General features: G+C 41.8%; 2 protein-coding genes across 5 annotated transcripts in view; one reads left to right on the top strand and one right to left on the bottom strand.

Moving 5' to 3' along the window:
* The window catches only part of trip13 (thyroid hormone receptor interactor 13), a 195,776-nt gene that overhangs the window by 95,561 nt on the left and 87,653 nt on the right, over nt 1–12,562 (top strand). For 3 of the 4 annotated variants that reach the window (XM_078539437.1, XM_078539435.1, XM_078539436.1), the window contains exon 14: nt 9,675–10,153. The exons of the other annotated variant lie outside the window; for it this stretch is intronic. In XM_078539437.1, coding sequence (XP_078395563.1) covers nt 9,675–9,902 — 228 coding nt within the window. In that variant the 3' untranslated portion in view covers nt 9,903–10,153. Of the gene's footprint in view, nt 1–9,674; nt 10,154–12,562 lie in introns of those variants that run through there. 4 annotated transcript variants of the gene reach the window in all.
* LOC144672376 (neuroligin-4, X-linked-like) lies at nt 168–2,359 on the bottom strand. Its single transcript, XM_078534224.1, has one exon. The coding sequence runs from the start codon at nt 1,629–1,631 to the stop codon at nt 204–206; it is 1,428 nt and encodes a 475-aa protein (XP_078390350.1). The 5' UTR covers nt 1,632–2,359; the 3' UTR covers nt 168–203.

Below are 12,562 nucleotides of genomic sequence, written 5' to 3'. Positions count from 1 at the left end.
TGTTTTTAATATGGCTCAGATCCAGAAATACTTGAAAGCAAGTTGACTGACAAAGCATTCTCAAACAGGACCTATTGGAGAGACGTCGGATATGGAAAGCGAAACAGTAAAGAGGTACTTTAAACGAGAACTGAATTTTCTTTCTGCTTTATCTCGTACTAACAATCACTTCTGAAAGGATGTTCGTAAAATGCATTCTCTACTTACCCAGTTTTAGCAAAGTTTGTCCAGTAGGACATTATCTGTTGACTCAGGGCAAGCTCTTCTTCTCCAACAAGTGATCTTCCCATTATTGGGACTCCAAATACAAACATAAGTTCATCTCCATGCCCAGCTCCTGTCCACTCAGGGAGCACAGATGCGTTAGGGTGTCTGGTAAAGTAGTAAATGTAAACATCTTTGGTTGCTTTAGCTATGAAGTCACTTGTCATTACCAGTGGTGCTATGTAACCTGCATCGCCAAATACATCTAGTGCTTGTCTCTGAAGGTGAGATAAGCTGTTGTTAAGGTCTTTCCAATCCCTGTACTCCCACAATGTGGCATCGGACACCATTGGCAATTTATCAGCTGATACTTGGAGAAAAGATGACACGAGGTTAACAAAATCAGCTTGGGATTTGATCTTCTTTATTTGTGGCCAAGCCAAACTTCCCTCATTACTGTTAACCCCTGCCATGTAGGAGAATCGCTCGACTAAGCTTATGTTTCTGGAAAGTTCTTGTGGTGGTTTAGGAAGAAATGAACCATCCACTGTCGGAGCAAATTTAAAATTAAAGTCATGCAGCTTAATGGCACCTTTCACGAGTTCCACTGTTTTTTTGGCCTGCAGGCAGCTAATCAGACTCAAACTATCATTAACTGGACAAAGTAATATAGAAGCAAGTTTTTTAGCCCAGATGAAAGGATCATCCAACCTTGTTGCCCAGGATGCAACAGCAACTCCACTCTGTAAAATTGCACGTTTAAAGAGCCCTGTGTTAAGAGGTGACAGACATTGTAGTCCAACACTAGCACCTCCTGCAGACTGTCCAAATATCACAATAGCCTCTGGATTACCTCCAAAGTTCTTGATGTTGGCCTTTAACCAACGTATTGCAAATTGTTGGTCAAGCAGTCCACTATTGCCAATGGCTGCACTATCTCCTGTGGAAAGAAACCCAAACACCCCTAGCCTGTAGTTGATTGTCACCACAATAACTTGGCCAAAGTCAGCTAGCACATGAGCCTTACAATTCCCAGAGCCAAAGACAAAGGCCCCTCCATGAAGCCACACCATCACTGGTAACAACCTGCTTGAATTAATCTTTTTATAGGGAACGTAGATATTTAACTTGAGGCAGTCTTCGTTGCCAAGCACTTGATTAAGGATTAGACGTTCTTGAGGGCACATTGATCCAAATTCAGTTGCATTCAGTGTATTGTTCCATCCAGGATGTGGCTGAGGAGGCTGGAATCGAAGGAGATTCACTGGAGGTGCTGCATAGGGGATCCCAAGATAACATTCCACACTTTTGTTGTCCCATTGTTCCAATATCCCATGAACCAAGCCCTGTTCCGTTTGTCTAATGAGGTCAGCAGATGCTATGAACACGCAAAGGCTGCAAAGAAGAATGAAAACTTCACAACTCATGATGGTAAAGTCAGCGTCTAAGCCTGTCAAAGCACCTTGCTGTCAGTTAAATAGCCCTACTGAATACTACTTCCCCTTATCAGTAAAAGTATTAATCTTTCTAACATGCTGTAGTTTGTGTGACATAGCAAAGTGATGGTTAATACAATTACTTTAGAGATTAGATGTGCTGATTGCTTTAATTAATTTACAGGCAAATTACAAAACACAAAGTCTAAGATTTGTATTTCGCAAATATGATTGTTTGGTTTCTCCATGTACTTCAGAGGCTGCTATAAAACATATACCAGAGAATGAAGAACAACTGTTATAGGGAATGTCAATGATAAAGTTTAATTAAGAAGTGTGCATGTTGTTGCTTTAAATGCAGATAATCCATAATCAACAGAGGTAACATTATTTTATTTCATTTGAGACTTCCATGGGTTTCAAACAGGTAGAAATACTCTATGGATATTGTAATTTTAATATGTTATTTTACATTTTAATCCTCTCTGTGACAAAAAAGAAAGACTGCATTTATATAGCATCTTTTACAACATCCTAAAGTGCTTCATAGCTGTAGAGTAATGGGTTAATAGTTATGTTAATGAGACCATGATCATATTAATGGTGTAAGCGTGACATCAGGGGTCAGATGACCAGAAGTCTCCAAGAGAGCAAGACTCAGAATAGCCTGTGTTCTGAAAACCGTGTGCTTACCCTCAGGTAAATAGTGCTTAATAAATAGTTTCAAAAAAAACTATATACCGACTATCTCAAGTCTATCATAGAATAAGCAAAACCTAGTCAAGGTATGGTAAGACAAGAAGACATGGTAACAGAAGACATGGTTTCATCAAAGCTCAGTTCCAACGTGAAACAATAGCCAATGGAGTACTGTTGTAATGTAGGAAATGCGGCAGCCAATCTGCTCACAGCAAAGTATACCAATAGCAATGAGGTAATGACCAGGTGGCCTATTTTAGTGATGCTAGCTGGGGGATATTTGTTAGGACAACAGTGGCAAACTCTCCTTCCCTTCTTCAAAACTGTACAATGAGAACTTTTACAACTCCTGACAGGGCAAACAGGGCCTTGGTTTAACATTCAATCTGAAAGACGGATCCTCCAACAGTTCAGTACTTCCTCAGTAATCCACTAGAGTGTTAGCATGGGTTATCTGCTGAAGTCTTTATAGTGCAGGCCAGGGAGAGAAATCATGGGCCCTGGTGCTTTTCCTCTTTCTGAGCCACATAACCCCATCCCACCCCACCCCCACTTAACTCTCCTCCTCAATTATCGATGTTATTTTTTTCCCACTTTCAAGATTCACCAATCAATTCACCTACCAATCACAGAAATGTCCTAGTAAAATGATAGCATATAAATGATAGGTTCATTGTTGGCATCTGGTTACAAATATTGTCCGATATATATGCAGCATGGGTCATTAATACTAAAAGCAGCAGCAATATAATGCAGTGTTAGTTTATAGGTGATCTCATGAGTTTGCATACTCAGTGCAAACACATAGCACCCGAACTGAAATGCAGTCACAGCTGACGGCGTTGCGGAGTCCCTGAACTTCATTTCCTTCCGCCTACAGTTTCTCATGACCTTCAGACAAAACAAATAATCACAATAATAATCACAGTAGAAGCTTTTCGACAACTTACCTATTCGCTTCTTTAAATTTGTAATTGCAATATTTCATATCATTGTCCTTTTCTAAGAGGTGGTCCTCAGGTGCTTGGGTTAGGGACTGCTCTCGATATAAAGGGTGCGAGAAGATTTTTGAGGTTGGACGGTGTTGGGTTGAGGGACCAGTGCACAGTCTTCACCAGAGCCCCGCTGCCATTTGCATGGGAGATCTGCAGAGTGGCATTTCTGTTTGGGGACTCCTCACACGGGCAGTGGTTTTGGATGAACCACTGGTGTAACTTTGGTAAGGTTTTGAAAAGCAGGTCGACTATAAAAGCAGGCAAGAGAGGCAGGACTATTAGAAATCTACTTTTTGCACTTCACATGGATTTGCTCAATCAGGTCCTCATTTCTTTGCCTGCCAGAGAGATAATCTGTCATAACATGACCCACATTTATCAGGTTGGATTTTCATTTTTGTGGAGGGTAACGGGAGTCAGGAAATTTCCCAAGAATGCGTAATGAGGCTTGGCTGAGAGCCCAGACGTCCATTGGAATGTTGAAACAGCTGCGTCCCAGGGAAAACGTTGTTTGATTGACAGCTGTAGCTCTGATCTATTTTGTCAATTGCACAATATTTATTTACACAAGATAAAGCGGTTTCAAGTGTTTGCAGTTTCTTTCATTGATACTTTGAAGGGTCTGGAGATTCTCACTTTTATTGTCCTATAATGAAATGAGTTTTTTTCAGAAAGTGGAAAGTTATGAATGAATGACTTTTTTTTAAGCTTTTTTTTCATACGACCTATTGTCACTCTTGGGTTCATTGGTTTAATACAGAGTGTTTAAGGGGCGATTGGGCATAGAAGTGCCATAGTTTGGCATAGAGGGTATGAGGGACCATGGGGTGGGTGGAGGGGCATAGTTGGCATGGGGAGCATTGGTAAACCTTTCAAACTTATCTTTCAAAAGGTTCCCTCATCCAGACCATGATTCATGACACCTCTGATGTATGCCATGAAACACAAATCCTTTGAAATCTGCCCCAACTCCATGAAAATTGTGAGAGGACTAGGACATGCCTATCCCCGCTATGGAGCCAGCCAGGTCATTAGTACAGGGTGCAGGTTCGCGGTCCGAATCAGTCCGCACTCATAACCCGCACTGGTGAAAATTAGGGGAATGGGGTCGGGAATCCCAAAATTAGGTCCCGACCACCATTTTTACACCTCTACAGAGTCTCCCTGACTCCTCGAAATCCAACCCATCAGTTCAGCTGCAGAGCCTTAAAGTGACACTGCTCCCAGACACATCATTGCTGGGCTTGGAAGAATGCAACAGCAAAAATAAAATGAGACGCATTTTACCGAGTGTTTCCCTAATGTTCATCTGCTCCAAAAAGGCTTTTCATTTTTATATGGTCTATTTTATAATCTATCCAAGGAATATTGATTGCTTCAATGTACTTTGTGCCCCATTTAAATGGACCGCAAATCAATTTGACATTTGGTAACTAATTATATGTTGCTAAATTTGACACTTTCATCTTTTGATTACTGACATCCAGAATTATGTAGAAATTAATTTCAGCATTGTAAGCATAAATTACTGGGGTAAATCTCATCCAGTCTTTCTAATAAGTCCATTTTTGAAGAGTTCTACTTTTTGCTAATATTCCACATGAAGTTGAATTCTGAAAGATAGTGCTGTGTAGAATGAGGCAATGCCTTTACCATAACCCTTCACCTCCTTTCCAGAATGTCAATGCCAACTCACTGCCGTGGGTATAGTTCACTGAAGTGAATACAGTGCATAACCTGCTGTTAAACAAATTCATTTGACAGTAATTTTACTTGCCCTGCCCTCCCATTTAACCTTGTCCTTTTAAATAATTCAGCTAACTCAGAGATCAATGTAATATTTGTAAAGAACAGTAAATTATTTTGCCACAAAAGCATAGGTTTACAGTACTTCCCTATCCCAGAATGGGCATTTTTAAAACGCTTTCTGCCCTGAACACATCATAAATGAAAATAACAACCCCTAAAGAGTCCTCTTCACTCAGCAGAGGTTGACAGTCAGCACACATCAAAAATTCTGTGTATTTTTATCCATGCACAACATTCTCTGACACATTGACAGTTCTGATTTTTTTCAAAGCAGGTCTTTCAGGTCCGAAGCTCTGGCTGCGAAGTCTGGACAATGACAAGAACTCCATTTATGACAATAAGCCCGGGCACCCCTAGCCCCTAGGCCCCGGTGTTTTGCACATTGTGTGTCCCCCTCTCCCAGACTGTGCTATAGTGGAGCTAAACTTACAACTTTCTGACTCAAAAGAATGCACCATGTTCCATATTTTTTGGGGTTTTGAAGTTTAAACAATTAAATGTTCTTTCAGAATTAAACTAAAACAAATGTAAACCAGACTCAAGTTAACGTGAGTTTTTTTTATTTTCATTCATGGGTTGTTGGTGTCATTGGCTAGGCCAGCATTTATTGTCCATCCCTAATTGCTCTTGAGAAGGCAGTGGTGAGCCGCCTTCTTAAACTGCTGCAGTCCATGTGGTGTAGGTACACCCAAATGCTGTTTGGGAGGGAGTTCCAGAATTTTGATCCAGTGACAGTGAAGGAATGATGATATCGTTCCAACTCAGGATGGTGAGTGGCTTGGGTGGGGGGAACCTGCAGGTGGTGGTGTTCCCATGCGTCTGCTGCCCTTGTCCCTCTATGTGGTAGAGGTCACAGGTTTGGAAGGTGCTGTTGAAAGAGCTTTGGTGAGTTACTGCAGTGCGTCTTGTAGATGGTACAAATTAATTTATAGCATAGTTGCCAGTAATTTGCAGCAAAAATAACCTTCAATTTTAACCCCACAAGAGCTGTTGGGAGAGCTTCAGAAGCACAGGGGGCAGTGAATAGGTTAACATTACATATAATGTAACAAAGCTAAAGTAAAAATGCTCTCCTTCACAATCTTAAACAAGGTTATAATTCCCAATTCAGTTGCACACAGGCAGAAATTGATGACTGTGGGAAACTTCATCCTTCAATGCTTTGCCTACTCATAAAGTTTCCACACTTTATAATACTGTATAATGTATTAATGTGATAACACACTGAACTCACAACGCATCATAAAGTTTCCACACTTTATAATAATGTATTAATGTCATGACACACTGAACTCACAACACATCCAACATCAAAAGCAAGTACAAAGTAAAAAGTACAACTTCCACGAACCCCGACCCAGCCAACATCATCTCTGATATAATGGCCCAGAATTTGCTGGGTATATAATGGTAAGTTTAATGTCCACACCATAAACACTGTCTAAATAACCAAGCAATTTGTAATGAGTAAGAGTTACCCCATGAGTTGTAAATCAGCACAAATTGCTGGCTGACCTGCGCAGCTCCACCATTAGCCTTATAAAAGTGGCAGCTCGCCCTCAACCTCCCTGGGAGTTTCATGAAATTGTTGCACTTGCACTGTTAAAACAAATTAAACTCACTGCAGAAAGTTAGGGTTGGTATTTAATATAATAAGGTCCTTTTTAATGGCAATGTTTGTGTTCCTGCAACGCCTCTCAATATTTATGGTCTAGAAAGGGACCAATTTAAACTGTTGAATCTCAGTCCTACAGGTAGCAAATTGTTTCTAGAATCCTCCAAATTTTTTAAATGTAATCTTATTTTCTCTATGTCTCTTTTTTTTCTCTGTCTTAATGCAATCTTTTTTCCCCTCCCTTTATTTCTCTTTCTGTTTAAGTTGATTCTAATTCACCCTATTTCCCAGTCTGTCATTCCTTTGGTGCATTTTCAGTCTTTATTTTATTGCTCACTGACTTACCTTGGCTCCCAGTCAAGCAATGTATGGATTTTGAAATGCTCATCTCTGTTTTTAAATTCCTCCATGGCCTTGCCCCTCCTGGTCCCTGCAATCTCCTCCAGCCCCTCAACTTTCCAAGATATCTGCACCCATCTAATTCTGGGCTCTTGAGTATCCCTGATTTTAATCATCGCACCATTGGTAGCCTTGCGTACAATTAGGCTTAAAGCTCTGGAATTCCCTCCATATACCTCTCCATCTCTCTAACTCATTTTTCACCTTTAAGACACCCCTTAATAACTATCTCTTTGACCAAGCTTTTGGTCATCTGACCTAATATCTCCTTATGTGGTTCAGTGTAATGTTTGTTTTAGAATGCTCTAGTAAAGTGCCTTGGGACTTGTTATTATGTTAAAGGAATAGACATCATTGTTGTTGTTGTTAGGGAGATAGACTGTTGATCCTGTCATTCCCAAAGTTATAGCTGCCCTTCATCCCCTGTGCACCGTTATCAGCCCACACTTTCAATAATTCATGATGAGAATCTCTTTCAAGTTGATGGATATGGAAAAAAATGCAACTCATGGGCTCTCAGATGCCCTACTTCACCAAATGCAGACATGATGGGCTGAATGGCCTCCTTCTGCACTGTAACAATTCTGTGAAATTCTTGGCCAAAGATTCATAGAAAATACTTAGTAAAAATCATCTGGCTTTGATGGAAAGGGTAGAGAAGGTCTCTCTGTGATTCAAGCTGTCATTATGAAGTCCCCAGCTCATGTAGATATCCCCAATCAGTTAGTACCCTACTTACTAGACTTGCTAATTACCAACACAAGTCACCTCACAGAAGTTCATAAAGGAATATTCTGTCCTCTTCAAAAAAAAATCATTTTTCTTTATTACATTCAAAACTTATTGAAATTTAAGGTGGTTCCCTTAAAAAGAGATAGATTAAATAGAACATTGGGAGAAAATTTCCTCTGCCTATCTTGGCTGGTGCTCCTGGTGCAGTGCTGAGGGAGTGCTGCACTGTCGGAGCTGTAGTCTTTTGAATAAGATGTTAAGCTGAGGATCTGTCTGCCCTTTCAGTTGGATGTAAAATATTCCATGGCTCTATTTCAAAGAAGAGCAGGGGAGCTCTCCCTGGTGTCCTGTCCAGCATTTATCGCTAAAAGATTAACTAGTCATCTTTCTCAATGCAATTTTTGTGATCTTCACATTACATGGTGACTACACTTTAAAATTGGTTAATTGATTGTGAACTGCTATGTTGGACAGAGGCAGTGAAAGAACTGCCCTCTGCTTCTTAGAATGTTATACAGCTAACTGGAAGGATAGAGACGGTGGGGAGAGTTGGTGGGGTCTTGGTTTAACAGCTTATCGGAGAGGTGGCACTTCTGAGAGTGCAGTACTCCCTCAGTACTGAAGGGTCAACCTAAATTATGTGCTCAAGTCTCAGGAGTGGGGATTGACATCCAATGCGGACTTGGTTGTGATTTCAATAATTCTGGCAATAGCCGTAGTTCCTTATCAATAACATTGATCTGTGCTGCCACAATCTTGCTTAATGTTGCTTACCAGGTGCATTCACTGGAAGGTTTATTTGCTAAGTTAAGCCAAATTTAAACTATTAACATTAACACAATGTCCTGTAAGATATCTGAGTATTTTTTAAATAAATAAAATATTGAATATTCCTTTTATTATAGATGACAATTCATCTCATTGAATGAAAAACAATTCACTGGAACTGCTGTATTTATTTAGCCTTCTATCTATAAGGATCCAGGTGATGCAAGGTCCATATACTGAGACCTGTGACGTTAATCGAGTTGGTACTGTATAGTTATCTGTTAGATTGTTAATGTTTGTTTTTGGGATGATGTGGAATACACTAAGGCAGTATTGATTCCCCCCAACCCTAGATGCCCTAGATATGAACCACATAGTGTGGGACTGGAGTCACAGGCAGGCCAGATGGGTGGGCAGGGTTAAGTCCCCTTCTCTGACATTAGGAGGTAGATTTTGGTCCTGACTTGTTCTTTGCACTGAGAGAAACAAGGATTGATAGTTATTCATCCTGGGGCCTCATTAGCATACCCAGCACAAGCTGGTGGTGCTGGCCACACCTCCCGAGGCAGCTTGCTCGAGCAGGTAGCTCAGTGTTGGTCAACTGTTTTGTCCTCGATGTGAGGGGTGAGGTGGGAGTGGGATTCTGGGCAGTGAAATGGGGGAATGGGAGGGATGAGTTGTATCTCAGCTCTTGTACCTTTCTGTTTCTCCAACTCCACAGGACTGTTTTTTTAAAAATAAAAATAAAATAAAATTGTACAGTACTAATTCAGTTATTGTACTTTCAAAAGCGATCTCAGTATTTCAGTAGCCTTTGCATCACCTAGGCTCTAATTGGTTCTTTTAAATTTTCTTCTGAGCAAAAAAATGTTTCCCCCTAGCTTTATTTGGTTCCTGTTGGAGCTGCTGAAGAAACCTTAGTGGGGTAGATCCTGATACCAGCTCTCCTCTTGGCAATAAATATCAATGAGGGATCCTCAACAAGCATGATGTCCTTTCTATACATATATATTACAGGAGTGTAATGGGATACTGTCCACTTTCCTGGCTGAGTGCAGCTCCAACAACACTCAAGAAGCTCAACACCATCCAGGACAAAGCAGCCTGATTAGCATCCCATGCACCACTTCAGATATTCACTCTCCACTACCGACGCACCATGGCCACAGAGTGTACCATCTAATGCATGCACTGCAACAACTCATCAAGGCTCCATTGACAGTACCTACAACCTCTACCACCTAGAAGGACAAGGACAGCTAGCGCATGGGAACACCACTGTTGCGATATGATGTGCATGCACCTTTGAGTGATCATATCTTAAACTACTGTCAATCATTATCACTTCGACGGGATGTGATGTAGTAGTCCCATGACTTGTAGTCAGTCTGCAAGCAGCTGGACTTGGAGCAAGATCTGTATCTAGTAGTCTCCCAGTTAACTCTATCTGTATATAGTCTTATCTTCAAATAAAGAACCCACATTATTGTTTCACCAATCATTGTGTATGATTGGTACGCTTGCATCAACGAAGAAGAACATCACAACCTCCAGCTGCAAATTCCCCTCTAAGTTACTCATCATCCTGATTTGGAAATGAATTGCTGTAGCTTCATCATCATGGGTTAAAATCCTGGAACTCCCTCCCTATCAGCACAATGAGTGTAGCAGCGACTTTAGAAAGCAGCTTATCTTAAGGCCACCTTCTCAGGGGCAATTAGGGGTGAGCAATGAATGTTGGCCTTGCCAGCGATGCCCACATCCCATGAATGAATAAAAATACCATTCCGGCCACCTGGAATGCCTCCAAAAATGGCCCTATCAAATTTAGCAGCAAGACCACAGTCTGCTCCCGTTGTTAAATTTGCACCCTTCTTACACCCAAACAGGAACAATCCATACCAATTCCTGCCCCTAGAAAACCAAATGGGTTTTACAATAACCCGACAATTTTCATTTTCATTTCTTGATACAGAACACAATTTACCACATTTATTGAATTTGATTTCACAACTTGCAATAGTGGGTTTCTGAACTTGTAGTAACTTGGATGCTAATCCGCTACCATGACAACTAGGCCACCATACTGACGACAATGTACTGATAATGTGTGCCTATCAACTCTAGCATCATAGGTTTGAACAACATAAGAAAGAAAATGTATCAATGCCAATGATTCATGTTAATTTACTTACAGTTTATTTAGTAGTGTGCAAGCATTGTAAGAAATGCACCTAGCACAGGTATTCATCCTTGTGAGTGTTAACTTTAGTTTATAGCAAATTGAATGTGTGGATTGTTTCACAGGAATTCTTACTATTGTAAAGGTTTGGAACATTAACAAAAACAATTGTGTTTGTATGTCGTGGGGTCAAGTCCTACTTCAGAGATCTGAGCGCATGATCTCGGCTGACACTCCACTGCAGTACAGAAGGAGTGCTACACTGTTGGAGGTACTGTTTTTCAGATGAGACTTTGAACTGAGGCCCATCTGCCTTCTCGGGTGGATATCAACAACATCAACTCGTATTTATATAGTCCCTTCAACATTGCAAAACATCCCAAAGCACTTCACAGGAGCATAAGCAGGCAACATTTGACACCTAGCCACTTAAGGAGATGTTAGGACAGATGACAGGTGGGATTTAAGGAGGATCTCAAAGGAGGAGAGAGAGGTAGAGAGGAGGAGAGGGTTAGGAAGGGAATTCCAAAGCTTGGGGCCTAGGCAGCTGGAGGAGGGGAGAAGGAAGCTGCAGAAGAGGCCGGAATTGGAAGAATGCAATGTTCTCAGAGGGCTGTGAACTTTTCTTGCATGTGATTTTGAGAGCCTGTGCCCTTGCTCATCTGATAACCTGCTCTGACTGCTTGACCAGTGTCCCAGTCTATGTATTGTAACTGACTTTTACCATTCCTGTTAACAACTTCACCTCTGGACTGTAGCTCTAAATCAAAAGGAAATTACTTGGTGAAGTTTTATAGCTCTGAACGGTGTGGTTCTTTACCACTGACTAAAACTAAGGGTGGAATCGCCCGGTCCCTTTGGCGTCAGGCGTCATGGCAAGTGGTCGGGAACAATATGGTGAGAAGGCCAAAAATCGGTTTTACGCCGTCGTGAAATCAGTTTGCAATCATCCACCCCACCGCCGCAGTTTCCCGCCGCCACACATCAGGAGCCTAATTCAATACGTTAGCATCATTATAAACCCTGCTCGTCGGAATCATCCCCCCACATCAAATTTACCGCCCACGTCGGTGTGACTTCAGAACAGCGTGCTTCACAACTGCTTTTAAAAGGCGTGCAGCTGGCGACCTGAACTTCAAGGGGAACCCGGAGGTAAGTGCAAACGACCTTGCACAGTGCTCACGAGCATCGTCCGTAGGATGACAAGGAAGCGGCGCATTCAGTAGGGGGGCACAGGCAAGTTGCTTTCTCCTGGCAGGATTTCAGTGCGGTGCTGGGGCGAGGTGTTGAGTGGGAATTGAAAGAGGGGATAGGGGGGAGTAAGGCAGCACAGACTGAAGGAAGTACACAAGCCCATGCTGGGCAGGGGGTGGGGAGGTGGGTGGAAGGGGTTGTGGGAAGCAGCCATGCATTTGGAAAAGCGTGGCTGAGACTGTTCAGCTGCAGCTCCATTGACATGCTTGGGGTCAGGCCTCTGAAGCTTTTCTCCCCACTCGAGCAACGCAAAAGCAGGAAAGTGCCACCAAAGGCTCCAGAACTTTTCACCTCTCAGATGCAGACTGCAAATTAATGTGTGTCTTAGGGGGCAGCAGAGCAATTGGTCAACTAGGCAAGTTGTAGAATCCCCTTGTGAAAGGTGGCCATGGAGCAGTCACTGGTGGAGGCGCTCACAGCCTCTTGCAATGTTTTTATTCAGGTTTGGACCAGTATCCATCATGGTTTA

This window comes from Cetorhinus maximus, chromosome 3, assembly GCF_964194155.1.
Source record: "Cetorhinus maximus chromosome 3, sCetMax3.hap1.1, whole genome shotgun sequence".
NCBI lineage: Eukaryota > Metazoa > Chordata > Chondrichthyes > Lamniformes > Cetorhinidae > Cetorhinus > Cetorhinus maximus.
This window is presented reverse-complemented; position numbering and strand designations above follow the sequence as displayed.

Bases quoted from the DNA above. Each gene is read 5' to 3' on its own strand.
- LOC144672376 (XM_078534224.1), bottom strand. From the start codon at position 1,631: ATGAGTTGTGAAGTTTTCATTCTTCTTTGCAGCCTTTGCGTGTTCATA.